Source organism: Meleagris gallopavo, chromosome 2 (genome assembly GCF_000146605.3).
Source record: "Meleagris gallopavo isolate NT-WF06-2002-E0010 breed Aviagen turkey brand Nicholas breeding stock chromosome 2, Turkey_5.1, whole genome shotgun sequence".
NCBI classification, from domain to species: Eukaryota; Metazoa; Chordata; class Aves; order Galliformes; family Phasianidae; genus Meleagris; species Meleagris gallopavo.
Window position 1 is genome coordinate 31,570,640 of NC_015012.2, and position 17,869 is coordinate 31,588,508.

Below are 17,869 nucleotides of genomic sequence, written 5' to 3' on the forward strand. Positions count from 1 at the left end.
CCTGGAACTGTGCTGCATTAACCCTTAGCAGCAGAATGACAAATGACAGAAGTGTGTAAGACTAAGGAATTCAGACCTCCCTGAAGCAGTTATCACTTGGGTGGCCTGGGTGACATGGAAAGTAAAAGCATTTCTAGTTAGGAGTTTCTAGACATAGGCTTGCTATATTCCATGTTACACAAATTAGCCATCAGATTATTTTGTCTAATTGAAGCATTTGCCACAGCCTTCACAAAGTAAATGGCTGTTGATACATGCCTGCTTTGCTGCACAGAGTTCTCTGCAGCAGAGGACAGAAGAAGAAAAAATGTCTCAAACTCATACCGGGGACAACTCTCTCCGAAGCACTGCAGTTAGTGATGGCTTTGCCTCCCTATCAGACCAACAGTCATGAGAAGGGCTGATTCCTAAACAAGAACCTTCTCCATTATCCAGAAGGTTCTTGACTTTTCAATTCAGTACTATGGCATTTGAAGATAATGAAACTGAATGCTAACTGGAACCCCAAACCAAACTGTTCCCCTTGAATTTTGGATGGAAGTCATGTTCCAACATGGAAGTGACATTTGGTAGACATGCAAGTAGAACTGCTGTTCAGTTATAGGAAAATGTTGTCTTTGAAAGCAGATCCCATAATTATGTTGTTCTTATGGCATTTGACCTAAGAAGGACAGCAGATTGTCCCATTTAAGTAATTCATGCCAACACTTGCTTATATTGCTGGCAAACCTTCAGCTAAAAGGCTGAGAACAAAAACCTTCCACTCCAATGATTCCAGGCTGTCCAGGCTGTTGGTATTTTCATTCCTGTTTATACGCAGCTTTAAAGACAAACAGTATTATGCTTAAACCTATGAGCAAAAGGCATATAAGATAATATAACAGAACCAATTACAATTAAAAAAAAAATTCATCAGTTATTAATACTGATAATAATTCTATGCCCGAAGAATTATTCTTTATTTTCAGATCCTAAGAAGAACTATTAATACCATGTTTTATTTTATCAAAATGAAAAAGAGTTTATGAGAGTAAGGGTCAAGTGCCATTCTCACAGACAATCATTTTAGACTTCAACTTAGGGAAATAACATGAGAAGGCACAGGTTTCCATGCCCATTAAATCTGAGACTACCCAACAGATGCCCAGACTAATAAAACAAGAAAGTATTTATACTGGAAACAAATTACTCAGAAGACAAGTACAATTTTCTTTCCTATTTTAAGAGGATTACATAGACTGTGATCTTCCTACGACTGCCACAAAAGTGGGAAGTTCTCGGATAGGTATCAAATATAAAGTAATACTACTCTCTTTCTCTTGCATTAAGTCAACAAGAAAATCACACTGTGGTACTCCATGCTTGATATGCAAGACTAGAAAGCTAAGTTAAAAAGGAGAAGAGAAATTCACAAGAAATTAAGCCCATCAGCAACTACTAGAAATTATTCCAAATAATGGGATTCCTGCTCAAAATTTCAAGTACTGACTGGCAAGTGTTCTCAGTTTATAACAGGAGAAAATATTTAACATATTTTCTTTACATATTTCAGATATTGTATTTATCTCCATCTCATGATATTTCAGCATATGCTTAGGGAGGTCATTACATTTTTTCAGGCAAATATGAATATTGTTTCTTAATGAGCCAACTTCATATTGGAAGCAACTGACGAGAACCTAAGAAACCTCTTAACTGCTGGTGGCAGAAAATTATTAAGAGATTAAGAATGGGAATCTGAATTGCAGCATTTGCCTTTCAGTTCTCTCACTTCCCTCAGTCAAGGCATAAAAAGCTGATTCAACCATCACAAAAAAACCCCCACACTCAAATCCTCAGATCTGGAAACCAGAAAGGTTGGAGACATCCAGAAACAGATGAAAAGTTGGTTGTGAAACCTGTACCAAGTCCAGCACCTGCCAGAGGCACTGGGAAGCATGCAGGAGCTCCTTGTTTCTGTGAATGCCAGTCCAGCGACTGTTCCCTTCAAGCAACAAACACATGCAGCACCAACGTATTTGGTCAACTGATTTAAACAAAGTCTTCTCACACTTGTTTCTTGCCTGGTGAGCCATAGCAAAAGTGCAACCTTTCGTGTAAATCAGCAGTTAGATTCAGTGACAGTAGAGTTTCAGAAGATAAGCCATAATTCTGCAGAGTGTGAGAATCAAAGATCAAATTCATCTGATCACTCAGAATTGCTCTGAGAAGATGGCTTGGTCTTTGAAACAGAACAGCCAGAAACCGCAAAGAACCAGAAGAAAGACAAAACTAAGTTGTTTGGGCTGTAAGAATTATACAAAATGGCATTATATTTATCCAAAACATGCAGTTCTTCTTTGTCAAAAGAGTGAATTCAGAAAGGGAAAAACAATTTAGCAATACAGGCATTGGTTGTTACTGAACAGAACAGGAAAAAGACTGCTGGTCTAAACCTTATTGTTGTCAAAGATTCATGACCCAACCAGCCTGGGACAGATAATAGGACAATAATACCAGGTCTGACAAAGCAAAACTGCCATGTAACTATGGAATATACCAGAATCATCAAGAAAAAATGCAGCTACCAATTAGCCTGGGTTCACACATTCTGTGGAAAAATCTGTATTTATTACTGGCTTTTTAAAAAGGCAATAATAAAGGGAGGTACCAAGAGACTGGTCTTACTGAAACAAGCTGTCATTTATGACTTGGCTGCATAACTTTCCTTAAGAAGTCCCCTGAACTCTGGACGGTGCACAGAACAAGCCTGTATGGCTTTATACTGCAAGCCTCACGCAGCCAGATAGCATCACTGCAGAGAAGGGATATTTGGACACTTTTCCATTTGTTTGCTAATGGCTCTGTCAGACTGCAGGAGTGTTTGACAAGAACTGTCAAGTGTGGAGTTTCTTGGAAAAGGGTAGAAGACCTTGAAACCCGGCAAAGACGGCTCCAGGGCATTCATTTGTGATTTCAAATCATCTTCAGCATACCGGCTCACCACTAAAGCTCGTGTTAATGGAAAGATTAACTGTTGTAGAATCACCGTGTGCAGAAGCATTCTTTACATACGTAGTGCCAACAGATAATGCTACTCAAAAACCTTCAGTTATCTTAGGCTTGCAGTACATAGTAGAATTCTCACTCAAATAACAACTAAGTCTTTTGCCTTCTTAATCTTTTGCTTCCTGACAGACCCCAAAAGGGCTTCTCTACTAACCAGTTGGCCTCTGACAGACAATCTACTGAGGAATCCTTACTCAACAGGTATCCACTGAGGAATCCTTACTCAATGGATAAAGGGCCACAGTACCACATAGAAGAAACCTGGGATATTTCTGGTAAAAAATACCATCTTGTTTAATCCTCCTCAATCCTGCCCTTTACAGAATGGGCGTGTTTAAGAGCTTCCAAGGATGCTCTTGCTTTCAGACTGACAGCAGGAAATGTAAAGTCCTCACTGAAGAAAGAAATTTGAAATTTGAAGCTCCTAGACTCTTAAGCAGCAGTCCCCTTTCCATAAGAAGAATGAAACCCACTAACTTATTTGTGTCATGGAAAAAAAATTCTAGTAAGTAACATAATAAATTAGAATATATACACAGTAAAGACAAATGTACATCAAGCAGATAGCATGTTCTTAGTCTGGACAATGGCATAATGGCTGTGATAATAAGAACAATTACCTCAATCGGTTGGTATAGGTATCTACACAGGTCTTCATTTTAGCCAACAAGGTCCCAACGGAAGCTTGTGACTCCAACTGTTCTTCTTCCTCTTCACTATTTTCTCCAGACAGAGGAAGCAGTAACGGCACCATTGACGTGCAAGATGCAATAGCACGGAGTAATTCTAACAGAGCTCGGTAGAGAGGGACATGTCGGGCCATATCCAAAACTAGGAGGAAAAACAATTTACACTTATTACTAAAACTATAGAAAACTAATTAAAATGTTAATGACAGTTATATAACATGGTATTTTGTAACAGCCATTTAAAATTTATGTTAAGTTTTAATTGACTTGTCCAGAATAAACTGGAAAGATACCTAGAAAACAAAAGAAAAAGTGCTAATGAATACACAGTAGATTACCACACAAACAATTCTTTTCTGGAAGCTTATTACTCAAACATGGCTCATGGTGTATGCTGGCTGAGATGGCAAACAAACATCTATACGGAAGAAATTCTAACCTTTTACTCCAAGACAAAGTGAAAAGCTATATACTGTAACACTGCAGCATTTGGTATTCTAATAGCATAAGCATTAATAAAGAAAGACTTAAATATCATCAATTTTTATCTATAGTTACCTTCTCCTTTGGGAAAATTTTTCTGCATTACTGCAGGAATATTTATAGTCATGAAATAAATGAGTTTATCAGCTCAGAGGTCTAGCTTTTCTCCTTTCCATGTTAACATCATCTTAAAAAACAATTACGCATTCTTCAGAGCATGCACTATTTGAAAAGGATGCATATTTTATCTGCACACTTGTGAACTACAAGCCAGTACGGATGAATAAGAATATATACTAGAAGGCAAAGTTCACTGTCCTAATGTTGCGCAGAATGATAGAAGTAACTGAGGCAGTACATAGGTATCAGCTCTTCTAAGTAGGAAAGACATGCAGAGGCACTCATGGTTCTAATGGATTCTCTAGCGCCACATTGTTTATTTTTCTTTTCTGCTTGCCTGGACAAATATGCAATGGATGTCATTTCAACTGACTTTGTATCATTAATAGAAATCCTGAAAATGTAGCAATACTCAGATACTTTAACACAGCTGCTTCCTCTGTCCCCAGGACATACTATTTTTAACCTAACCGCAGAAAAAAAGCCATTGCTCTAGTTCAAAGTGTTTACAAATGACTGAGTTTGATAAAATACATTTCTGCATTTTCCAACACACACACACACAAATTAACTGACAACTTGCATTAGGACAGAATGAAGCACAGAATAACTTTAATGTTTCATTTAGCACATCTCACCCTCCAAGCTAAAGCATATCACAAACTTTCACGTCCCATTACCAATCCCTTAGCACTAAATGCAGCATGATGGGTCAGGATAAATAGCCATCTAAAATTCAACAAGCGAGTTTATCCAAGTTTTCAGCTGGACTTCTCTCTTCTTTGATCAAGAGTTTGCTATCTGTATTTTGAAACTACTGAAACACCCCAAACACTTGACTGGGCAAAAATTTTTTTGGTTGAACAGAAGGAAGATTTACTGAAACAAAGCATTAATGTGTCAGGTCTGGTATCACAGCTCTGAAAACACCCTGTGCTTAAATATATCATACTTAAATCAAACCTCAGTGAATTTAAACACTGGCGATTGAAAAAATCACCTTCCTATTTGCCATAATATATATAAAAAACACACGTTCATTCCTTCATGCTCACAGCCTACCCTGTAGTGAATAAAGACTGCCCCACTGAAAAATCCCTCAAACGTGTAAAATGCTCACTAAAGAAACAAGAACAGGTCTGAGTTGAAGAGGTCTGTGTGAAGGGCTGGTGCATCTGGGCTCCTGGAGAAAAAGCGTGAGGGGAAAACAAAGAGATGAGATAAAATGCCCTGGTCTATCCCTCCTCGAAGTCCACCTCCAGCCTGCAGTGCTGAGACCATATAAACAACAGCAGTCTGCTATGAGACAGCTGGAGGAAGGATAAACCCCAACCTTTTGGTAACCACAGCAGCTCACTCCTGGAAAGCTTTGCTCTTTCTTTAATTTAACCAACAAATTTTCACAAGGCCAGAAAACATCATTTCAAATCCTTCAGTGCCTGTTTGCCCTCTCCTCCTTGCCTGGATGGAGTTACGTTCAAATTCACTGCTCTGAGAGAAACTGAACTGACATTATCTTTAACATAGAAATGTCTTCTAGGAAGAAAGGACAGAATTTATGTTTTTATCAGATTCAACTAGCTTACACTGCTTTGCAATTGTTCCCTTGTGAAGCAAATGAAAACATTTGCTTGGATTCAATTTAAACACTCTACTTTTAGGGAACAGCTATCATTTTTTATTTTTCTTTTTTACTTCCATGTTTATCACCGTTTTTAAAATATTGCCTTCTAGACTCTTCTATCTCAATTCCTAGTTATCATTGTGTCTTACATTACTTTTGTTCATTATACTTAGTAAAGATTATGATCTGTGCAAGTATGCTTGTCCAAAATACCAGAAAAGAATTCCCAGTAGTCCCCAGTGTAAAACGAAACAGAGAGGAAAATTTTCTCTCTTGAGAACTGGATATCTGGGTAAGTATAAAACTTGCTGTAAAGAGCTCAATATCGGCAAACTGCTGTTGATTATATTTATTGGGCAGTTCTTCTATTTCTTGCGCCTCCTTTATTTTCAGTTGAAAGAGATGCCAAACTGACTGCAGCATCTGCTTTCTGAAATAAGATGACTCAAGCATTTTAACAATCTCGACATTTACTTATAATTAGAAGTTCCCAAGTGGATTATGCTCCATTTTTAAGTCACCATGCTTAAGCCACTAGGAGAACACAATGCTTCTCTGTAAAGGAGCCACCTGGCCCAGCCCTGCTGCTGTGTCCACCTTTTGCTGCCTGGACCAGCAACATGCACTCATGTGGCCACAGAATCTCCCAGGAGTGACACAGAGCACAGCAGAGCCTCTATGGTCAGCCTGGAGCACTTGGGCTCCAGCATCATCTTCATTGCTCCTAGAGTTTGCAACATACTAAGTTAGCTGGGATCTATGAGATATATGTCTTTCCTTTAGATATCATTAGCTACGTAGATGGGAGAGTACTTCAGAAATACAAATTATATGGCTACCTTAAAAAAAAAAAAAAAAGTCATTTAGATCCTGTATTTAAGTCCTTTAAGGGAACCAAAATTAAAAGGAATCAAATTTTCTCCACGTAGTATTGCAGAGAAAAATATACAATGCACATCTGAAAATTAAGAAATCCCATTTCCATCGAATAGAAGCAACGGTACCTTTAGATTTCCATCCTTAAGTACCTGTACCTCTCTGCCCATAATCACAGCAATTTGGTTTTTAAGCAAATATAAACATCAGTGAATAACAAGTGTTACAAGTAAGCCACTTCTGCTGCAGCATGCTGTACCTTGGGAACACACGGAACTTCTGTCTTACTGAATTGGGCAATACAAGTTTACAGTAACATTTTATTGATGTTAAATACAGCATCTTCTTGTGTTGGATTTTCTTTTCTACACATCAGAAAATAAAAATAAGTAGTTTTGCTCATAGAGATGCTATAATTTGAATAGTATTAGTACATCTTAAATATATCAGAATTATTTTTATATGGGTGCTTCAGTTGTATAAGGCAGCACAAACAGCATTTAAGTTACATGGGCACATACATGAGCATACCAAACACCAAATACACTGCATTCCTAAGAAAATGAAAACAGGAGATTGAAATTCTTTGCTTTGTAATAAATGACAGATGGATACATTACCCAGGATTCTCTGCTATTCCAGCACCAAAAATATTATCCAATAATCACAAATATCTGTTAGACTCCTGCTGCAGTATTTGCAATTTTGAAAGGCAAAGAAGTCTAAAAATAGGTCAAAAATGGCAATACATAAAACCAAGCTTCCCTCGTACCTCAGCAGTGAGCAGTTCTGACTGGGGGCTGGTGGAGGGGTGAAGAAACTGAAGCGGTTTTAAGAAGTCTCCACGAAGGTACTGAGCATCTGTCTTTGGAAAATGCCCATCTTTCACAAATACCAAAAGGTTGTGAGATATGAAAGCACCTACCACATCACTGAAGAGTTCTAAACACAATCCAGCTATTCCTGGAAAATAACTCATTTAGGTTCAAAAACTATGTGTGATTTTAAGAGATTTGGATTGCCTTCCACATGTATTTATGCATCACAGGTACAGCTCTACTTCTTAAGAGGGCCTAAGGCTACCTATATGCAATTACAACCTCAATATATGAAAAAGCAAGTGAGGAGGACAGGTAGCTTCATAGGATCAAGGTACTGCCTCGAATTATGTAAGTATCTGTAACAAGATAATGCCCCCGTGACTCTAATGCATTTGCTTTCTTTTAATATTACACAATATTCAAACAAAGAATAGCCAAGCCTAATGGCCCATTAAATAGATAATACTGAGCAGCAATAAATTTTTCTGCAATTCATTTAACAACCTCAGTACAACTTAACTGGGTATGAGTAAGATTATAAAGCTTATTTCCATTGTATTGGACATTTAAAACACAATACAAAGAATAAACATATTTATTTTACAATAAAAGAAATGATTAGTATAGTATATGCACCATATTAAAAATGTTCACACTTTACAGTAGATTGAAGAAATAGAGAAGAATAATTTCTAAGAAAATGATGACAAGTTATGCTTTATAGGGATCTAATATGAAGGTATTCCCACTGCAATTCTCACTATGACTAAAACAGGAATTTCTACCCCAAAGTGCTTGTAAATGTAATGTAAAACAAGGCAAAACAGACACCTGTGAAACCACCACCTAAAAAAAACCCAAAAAAACAAACCTTCCAAACCTCGCTTTATAGTACAAGGAAAATATATCCTGTTGCCACTGCTGAAGGAAAAAAGGCTGTGTTGGCACCAGGCACTCTATCCAACTTCCTGCAGTTCCCACAGCAGCCATGAGATATACAGACATGTTTAAAAGGAAATAACAGAAAGGAAAAGAGCATTCTGTACAGAATGCACAGACTAGAAACAAGAAATATGAGGTTAAACCTAAAATTCCTGCAAATAGTATGGCTTGCATTTTATAGACTGAGAGGAGAAAAAACAGATTAAAACTTGACCGACTTTTATAATCCATGACAAATTTGAATTCTGATTTTACAGTAACATTCTCATCTCCCATGCCAAGAACTTTGCTTCTTGTATGGGGCAGTTTCCAGAGACCCAAGAGCCTCCTCTGTGTCTGATTTCCTCAGTTGATTTGGATCTACTTTTCCCCTATTCGACTTCACATCTTCCTAGAAAGACAAAAAGTATTTGTCCTTTACCTTTCTGTCCAGAAATAAAAACTCTGCCTCCATTTCAACTAATATGAAAGAAAGGTACCAATATTTACACAAAACAACTCTATTATAACTCTTCTATTTACATCAGGCATAAAGGCTCAAGGTTTACTATAGTGCATTCAAATCTCCCTAGCAAAAACAAACCGACAAAAAATCCGATTACCAACAAAACCAAACAATCCAACCACAGAAGAACACTTTTGCACTCCAAGGAACAGTATTTTTTTTTTTAAAAACAGTAACAAAGTTTAAAAGACATTGGTCTCCTCAATTTAAAAAGATGAAAGTAAATAAGGTTATTATCATTTCTCTTATTAAAAACCTCTAAGCTCAATGTTAAGATCATAACTGCAGTACAACACACATCTGCCACTGATGTATTTTTTTAACCTTCACATCACTTAGAGATTCTTTCAACTTTATACCATTCCTAAAATACGCCTTATAATTACTGAGGGTGCACTTAGCAGATTATTCAGACACCTAAAATGCAAAGCTGTGTTTAAATTAAGTTTTTCAGGATTCTCCTTCTCCTATTAAAGATTTTCAGCAGCAAAAAAATAACACTCCTCAAAAAAGCCACACAAAAAAACACTGATTTTGTATTTTCAGTTAAAACCTTCATACAGCCTTGCAACCGCAGAACTGCCAGACATCCATGTCAGACACGGTGCTTCCAGGAGGGCCCCACTTCCTTTTCCTACAGATTTTACAAGTGCAGGCGCTCCTCAGCCCCCTTTATTGCATCTTTTCAAACATACGATCTATGAATGCAGTCCATGCTGCAGGCAATAGTGTCAGTTCCAAATACGTCATGCTCTGCTGCCTCTTGATTTTCTGTTTCACAATCAACCCAGGGCAAGCCTCTTTTATGATAGGCCTAATTAGCACCCTATGTTCTGTTACATTTTGACAGAAAAAAAGATTGCCTGCAGAATATTTCAAAATCGGATAACTTAAAGGAAACATTAACCTTAGGGCAAAAATAAAAGCTTTCTAAACATTGTCATCTTGTAATCATCTAATTACTCTGACTTTTTCTTTGCTTTTCCATATATAAGAATGGCATAAACATTTTCATGGTACCATTTTTGATCATCAGAAAAAAAAAAAAAAAGGGCATCAGATGAGATGAGTCCCTTTGCAGCAGGAGGAGGGGGATAAGCCTCATGCTGGAAGCTCACTTCCAGCTCAGGAGTTACAAACCCTGTATCAGAGCAGAGTGAAACAACGCAGTAATGGTAGGTCTCCTAACATGTGCAGGCTCCAAGTTCATGATGATGATTATTATTCAAATTCAGCCTTCTTCAAAGCACCTTGTTCCTATGGTGTCAGCAGTAGCAGTCAAAAAAAGAAAAAAAAAAGAAAGAAAATAGACCAAATATGAGAAAATTGGAAGAAATTAGAAATTACTTATTGAAATGGCATTCAAACAATAGTGTGACTTCAACAGATGTCTCAAGAAGACAGCACGGAACTGGAAAAGGGATAAAAGGCAACTGAAAAACTGAAGGTACAGCATGAGAGCTTCTGTACTACCTCAAATGAAACGAATGAAGACCTTGCAGCCCCAGAGACTAAAGAAGCAAATGATAAAGTTTTTTGAAATGATCAGTGGTAAAGAAAACCCGATCTACACATCAAAACAACTTGGCATGCCATGAGAAGACTGCAAATTGTAAAAGAAGATCAGGATGTGTTACACAATGCTCCACAATTAGGCTTTTTTGGATGAAATTGCTAAATTTGGATTTAGCAATAAATGCTGGGGCAGAAATATTATTACAGCTCCAGAAGTAATTGGGTAAATTCATGTAAGAATGTAAGAAGAGGGCACCAAGGACTCATAAATGAGGTGACACAAGCCCTGGCCACACAACAGCGTTAGCAGCACAGCAGTTAACAGGTCAGCTCCACTGCTATGCTCTCCCACAGGCAACTGTTACTGCCCACTATTGGCGATAGAAATAACAGGCTGACAAGCATGGCCTGCGCCAGCACTGCAGTGCTCACACATCTACTCTAGGAAATTAGGAAAAAATAACAGGTTAACTGCTGCAGGAAAGGGAAGTTGTGCATTTCAACTCCAAGAAGCAAGATGCATTGTTCAAGCTAGTTGGTCTGTCACCTGGAGTCTGGGCAGGAATGCTGCTCAGAGGGCAGCCCACTGCTCTTAAGGAGTTCTGCTTCATTTATTTTTAAAGCATATTTGATTTTGGTGAAGATAGATTTTTTCAGGAAGGTTTTATTTACAAGGGAAATTGAATAACATTATTCACTTAAAAAACTTGTTATGAATACATCAATGAACCCAGAAAACAAAGCTTTGCCAGAAAAGCATGAGGCAGTGTTGCATGAAGCCAGTATGTACAGCTGAGCAAACGCAACTGACTATTTCCTGTTTTGAAGAGGCAAGATATGGCAGATATACAAGGGATACACAACAGATATGAAAGATATGCAAGGGAAGCAGCTTTGTAAGCATGATTACTAGAACCACAACATTAGAAATAGTGCTATTTCCATGCTACACTCATGTCCCTGGGAACAGAATCCATGAAAGACACCATTCTCTGCTATTAATTAATACTGCACAGAGGAAATTCCTACTGCCAATGGATCCAGTCCCACTGCACTCACAAAGGTCCACACATTTCCCCCAGTACCAATCCTTTAAAACAATGAAACATGCAGAAAAGTAAGCAAATGATAAAGCTGTGACCAAATGATGTTTGCATCCAAACCTAGAAAACAAGTATAAGAAGCATCAAGGTAAAGTTACAGAATCAACATAAAACGATACAAACCCAGATAAAGCAAGGAAATACAGGGAAGATAGAAGAAAAGTTTTATACAGAAGACATTCAGAGAATGCATGAGAATTAAGTTTTTATACCCGGACAGAGGATGAAAAAAGTTTCATTATTAATATGAAGGCTGCTCCAAAAGTAATGCCTTCTATGTTATTACATTGGCCCATGACATCGGAGGCTGCTGGTGGTGGTGTGGCTGTAGAGGTTGAACCTTCCCACCAATATTCAGTTACATTTTGTTGCCATGTGACAGATGACAGCAGAGGGACAGTCAGACATGGAAGTACATATGAAGTATAGGTATGTCACTGAATTTCTCTGTGTGGGAAAAATAGTAATGCCAGGCCTCATACCAGCTTGCACACTGTGGAGCATGATGCCTATTTTGGCTGAACTGTCCTACCACACACATTTTAAGTCCAAATTTGGCACCTCCTGACTTACACCTGTTTGGGCTGGTGAAAGATGGACTGCATGCGCAACATTTTCCTAGCAATGATGCTGTCACAGCAGCTGTGAAAGTGGGTCACCTTTGCTGGTGCAGATTTTGATAAGGGCAGCATGCATTCACTTGTCAATGGCTGGCAAAAATGCATGGCTATTGGTGGTGACCATGTTGAAAAAGAATGAGTTGTGGCTGTGAACGTGCTCTATCAAAATAGTTTTATTGTGTTCTTTGTATCTGTTGTAGTTCCATGGAAACAAATAGGTGGCATTACTTCTCTTTGCTATGGCATTTAATATGAAAAGAGAAGAAAATTTCTATTTGAAGTAGATTTAATGAAATCAATTTAATATTAGTCGTAAGCTAAAAATGTCAAATTAATCATCCTCTTAACTAAGAAAGTAAGAAAAATGTTCTCCTTGAGAGAAATTCCATGATTTAAATGGCCTGTGGACAAAAATGTTATTGAAAAATAAAATCAAATAAAATGAGGTGCAAGCTTGCCTATCGCTCCATGTTAAGTGTGCTTGCTTTTGGATATGACCAAATTCTTAGATTTACACAGCAACTCTATTTTTAGGCCCATTCATTTGTTGCACACTCACACTGGCATGCTCTAAGTGTATTATTAGAAATCAGAATACATATTTACCCCCTTTTGAATTCCTAAATCATTAAGTATAATTAAAGCTAATTCTCAAGTACAGGCACTCCACAGAGATTAAAAGAAAGGTATCACTGCTCTACGAACACAAAGCAGGATTTTTAAGGAAGTTAATCTGGCTTTCATCATCTCAGCATTGGGAGAGGGAACAATGATTTCACTATTTTTGGCAGGAGGAGTGGGCAAGCAGCCACCTTGAAATGGTCCTCAGCAAGTCATGTTACCCCTTCCAGCCCATAAAACAGTCACTAGTATTTTAAGGCAAAATGGGAATTGAAAATAAGATGGAAATCTGCCATTTCATAACACATGCTGCAGAAATCAACGTGGAAATTCAAAATTAGATAATGAAGGATTACTTCTTTTTTTTTAAGCCATTACTTCAGTAGATGGAAGAAGGCCAGGACTTAGGCTTTTACTTCTAACTCCACACTATCAGCAAAGGACACTCACATTACTATTTGAGTGAATGGACGTGCTTTCATTTTTTTTTTGTGCTTCAGGGCAAACTTTCCATTTGTGAGCATACCTACAATATCATGCCCTCAAGTGACAGAAAGAAGACTGTTTTACAAATCTCATTCTGCCTTAAATACCTAACTATTTTGCCTGGTCAACATGACAGAATCCCTGTACGTATGCAAGACAGAACCTTTACCTCTTCAGTGTATTTTCTGTTGAACAGCTGATTATTTAAACATCAACGTGGGGTTTTGGTATAAATGGGTGAAGCTCACGCTGTGGAGAAATTGAAGCCTAATAGCCTTCCTGAGCCTACATTACATGAAAGGCAATCCCTGCACTCAACGAATGTTGAGTGCCCTAGAGTGCAAGCAGCTTTGTGGTACATTTATCGACCAGCATGCCTGAGCATCATGTATGATGGGAAGAATCACCTCCACACCCCAGACATGCAGAAAAGGAGAGTTTACATCATCCATGCAATGCCAATCAAGCTCCTGTATCACTTCTTAAAATCTGTCATTCACTAGCCCGAGATAACAGCATAACAACAAACAAACTCAAAGAAATCAGTGCATTGTTTTTCAAATGAGTGGTACTAGTGAAGTTGTGCTCTTAAGAGGACAAGAAGATAGGAACACTATTAAAAAGTAGGCTTTGTGTTCTGAAATAAGCTCTTTCCAGACTAACACCTTCAACTGCAGGAACCTGTTTTCTTGTGACCCGCACTCAAAACTGCAAATGCAGAAAAGGAAATATTACAAAAGCATCTGCATAAGAATATGGGAAATGCCAGATATAGCCTCTTATTTTCAAAAAGAAGAGAGAAAACAAGAACACACACACAAAACAACAGATGAGACAGTGAGACTGTTATTGCCAAGAATAATCAAGACCTATCACACCATCTAACAAATGAGAGTTCCGAATGATGAAAATTAAAGGCAGTGCTCAATGCTCCACTAAGCTTCTCTTCAAATTCATTCTGAGCTTCATGACTCCTAACTGTTATAAAATTTGGTCCGGAAGTACAGGGAGCTCCTCCTCAGGAAAGCTGAAGTAAATTATCTAAAACTAATCATGGCAATCTTCTCTGCATATATTTCTTCTTTGCACAAGAAACTCTTAGCATCTTATTCAATTAGGCAACATGTCTAGGTCACTAATAGAGGAAAAAGAAAAAAAACACATTGAAAACGCATTATTTACTATTCTAAACTTTTAGGAATCTCTTATGCGCATCAATAAAATGTTTGTGCCCAGCATTTACAGTACCACTAGCAGTAAGGAACAGGATGGGATGAGAATAAAAGGGCATCAACGTTTCTACAATGTAACATGGAACTACAGGACACCCAGTGTAATGTCCTATTATCCTATGATATCATATTCTCTTTTCAAAAAGCACTGATGCTGTTGGTTATTAATCTGTGAGTGTGTTTGGAGCACGTGGTAGATTGCAGAGAAAACTATTCCGGATACCCACCAGCTATCCAACTATATTTATTAAATCCACATGAAACCATTTGAGATGTACAGTCTGACTAACGTAAAATAAGAGAAAATGGGAGTTCCGATAATATTTACCACGGAAATTTTCAAAGATGCAATGTGGCACCTCAAGTGTTAAAGGGCCTGTGAAGTATCTTTACCAATTACACTGTGAGGGAAAGCTAATTTAGTTGTTAGAGGCTCCCAGTTTGATCCTATTAGCAGAGATGTACCTACCAATTTTGGCTTCCAAATAATGAAATGGGAAACAAACAAACAAACAAACAAACTCCTGAAATACTCATGGACCTTAGCAGTAAGATAACATTGATCAGGAAAGCTTATGGTTAGGCTCCCTTTTCTTTAAAGAAGGCAGAAGCTTTACTGCCATATCCCTTGAACAGTCACACTTATGGCCAAAACCAAAACCAAACCTTCCTTCTGAAGACAACAGCTCCCACTACCTTTTCTTCTGAATAAACAATTAGAAACAAAACCACAGAAACTAACTTCAGTAATAAAATGAATACCAGCTGCATCTCATATATGATGTTAGCTTCTACAAATCCTTGTATATCAAGAAAACTTATTAAAAAAGATATCTCATCTTTGGAAGGCCAAAGTTTAGTTTCCTTTTACATAAAACATATTACACAGCCGAGTGCAAGGCATCAAAATCTGCCAGAAAAATATACTTCATGTCAGTACTGGAAGAAAGGGGATACCAAAAAACAACAGGTTCTTGGCAGACTGATACAGATAGATAAGCAGTCTGTTGCTCCTGCTTCAAAGCAATCATACTATCCTGTAACCATAAAGGTTCAGAACTTCAGATTGGTCTCCAGATAAGAAAACAACCTAGTTCCCTTATGCTTTCAAGACTGTCCTGTAAAGAACTTTTGGAGACTTAGTTGTAATTTTGGAAAAATATCTGTAACTTAAAGCTCATATAAACAAATGGACAAAAAAATTCCACTCTTTATTCCAGAGATCTGTCTTTCTGAAAAGTACTCCACAGAAATTCAGCAGCACACAGGCGAGCAAAAGCAGAAGGAAGAACAAAGCGTGATGTGAGAAGCCTCACTTAAATCAAGCCCTAACTCTTCTATCTTTTACCTGATACTTTTTCAGGTATCTTGCCTAAAAAATTCCCTTCCTGGTGGGAAATTTACTGCAATCAAGTGAGCGGAGCTAGAGACTGCAAGTTAAAGCATGCTCTGTATATGCAGCTCCAAAAGTCATCACCAGCTGTGTAAATCAGTGAAGAGCTCTCCAGTTAATGGTCTAATGCTCAAAAGCAATCTAAAACAACGTGGAGTACAGAAACAGATGAAGACTGAAGTAGAAGATAAAACCTCTCAATGATTTTTGCAAAATAATAATTTGTTGGAGAAAAATAATTTGTGTGCTCTTTGGAGGTAGAAAACTTTAGTCTTCAAAGGACTAAGTGTCTTACCCGACATGTAATCCAGTATCTAATTACAAAAGAAAGGCAGGTTGCCTGGTCTTTAATTCTCAAATACCTCAGTAGGGTAATGTTTCAGTGCATATTTCATAACAACTCCCTGTAAATTAAAATAACGTTCTGCATCAGAGTCAAATTAGATGTACAAGTTTACAATTAGTTCTTTCGTACACCTTCAATATTATTAACCACACATGGATAATCAGTTTTAATATTTAAAAAAAATCTGTTCATTAAGTTGTTATACTACAAAAACATCACTAGGAAATAATTCAATACCTTAAACGCTTTTAAAATATGATAAGCACATACTCATTCTTTTTGCAATAGAAAATAAAAGACTTCATTCACAAGGAGAATGTTATGGTCTTGCTCCAAAAGTATCCATTTCAAAGTAAAGATAAGAAATCAGAAAAAAGTCATAGCAAAAGGTACTAGGATGATGGTACCTTCTCTATATTTAAATAAAAGCAGTCATCTGGACTCACTCACATGCACAAGATTTGTTCTTTCTCACCAAGGAAGATGCTTTAAAGTCTTTGAAAAAAAAAAAGGAATTTGTTTTAGTTCTGTTGTTCACCAAGAGCCACTTTCCTGGACTAGGATCAATGCTCACTACTTTGCCTCTCCAGGCTTGCCCAGGAGAAGGATCCAATATTTGCTTAACGATAACTCTACCACAATAAAACTTACGAACATGACAGCTCAGAAATTTGATACTTGAAATCCTCCATCCTCCAGAAGTGTGCAGCTTAAATTCAAACCAACCTGAAGAATTAGTCCCAGATACCTTTGGAAGAAAACCTCTTGAGCTGTAAAGAATAGCACTGAATCATCACTGAAGCATTTTAAAAATTACCAATCACTTTTCAGACGTACAACACTCATACAAGAGATTCTCTTTGATAACACAGCAAAAGTAAAAAATGAAGATGCCTGACATCCTATGTGAGACTGAAGACAAAAACAATAGTCTTTTTTCCATCATTCCATTCCACGACATCCAGTAAGTGAGCACAGTTGGAGTCAGCAAGATTCAGTCACCAGCTCCCAAGTAACTTCCATTTATCAAGAGAGCTTAAAATAGTTCTCTCCAAGCCAGTATGGGACACATCACTCAACATCCTCCAAAGGCACGCTGAGCTCAGCTATCAAACTTGCCAGTTTTCTTGATTAAATACTGGTATGCATTCCAACCACATGCACAGACAACAAAGCAGTGGATCCTGCTGGTGCTAATGGAAGCTGGCAACAAAAGGAGTGTGGCAGAAAAAGTGATGTTACTCTCTGTGTCAAACTACTCTGGGTGGCACCGATAAAGCTTAAACTGCTTTCTTAATATAGAACTATTATAGAGCAAGTGTGAGAGACTGAACAAGTAAGTTTCTGGTGAATGAAGACTGACAGATGGGGAAAAGCTAGAACTTACAGCTCTGAGAGAATTCTGTTCGTTTGAAGTTCCACAATCAGAAGGAAAATTCTTACAA

The 17,869-nt window shown here is 37.6% G+C and overlaps 1 protein-coding gene across 1 annotated transcript in view; it reads right to left on the minus strand.

Moving 5' to 3' along the window:
- LOC104909632 (baculoviral IAP repeat-containing protein 6-like) overlaps positions 1-17,147 on the minus strand; it is a 40,954-nt gene extending 23,807 nt beyond the window's left edge. The window contains exons 1-2 of the mRNA XM_031552397.1: positions 17,076-17,147; positions 3,669-3,879 (exon numbers count right to left, since the gene is read on the minus strand). Of these exons, the coding sequence (XP_031408257.1) occupies positions 3,669-3,871 (203 nt within the window). The 5' untranslated portion in view covers positions 3,872-3,879; positions 17,076-17,147. The remainder of the gene's footprint in view (positions 1-3,668; positions 3,880-17,075) is intronic.
- Between the last annotated feature and the right edge of the window lie 722 nt (positions 17,148-17,869).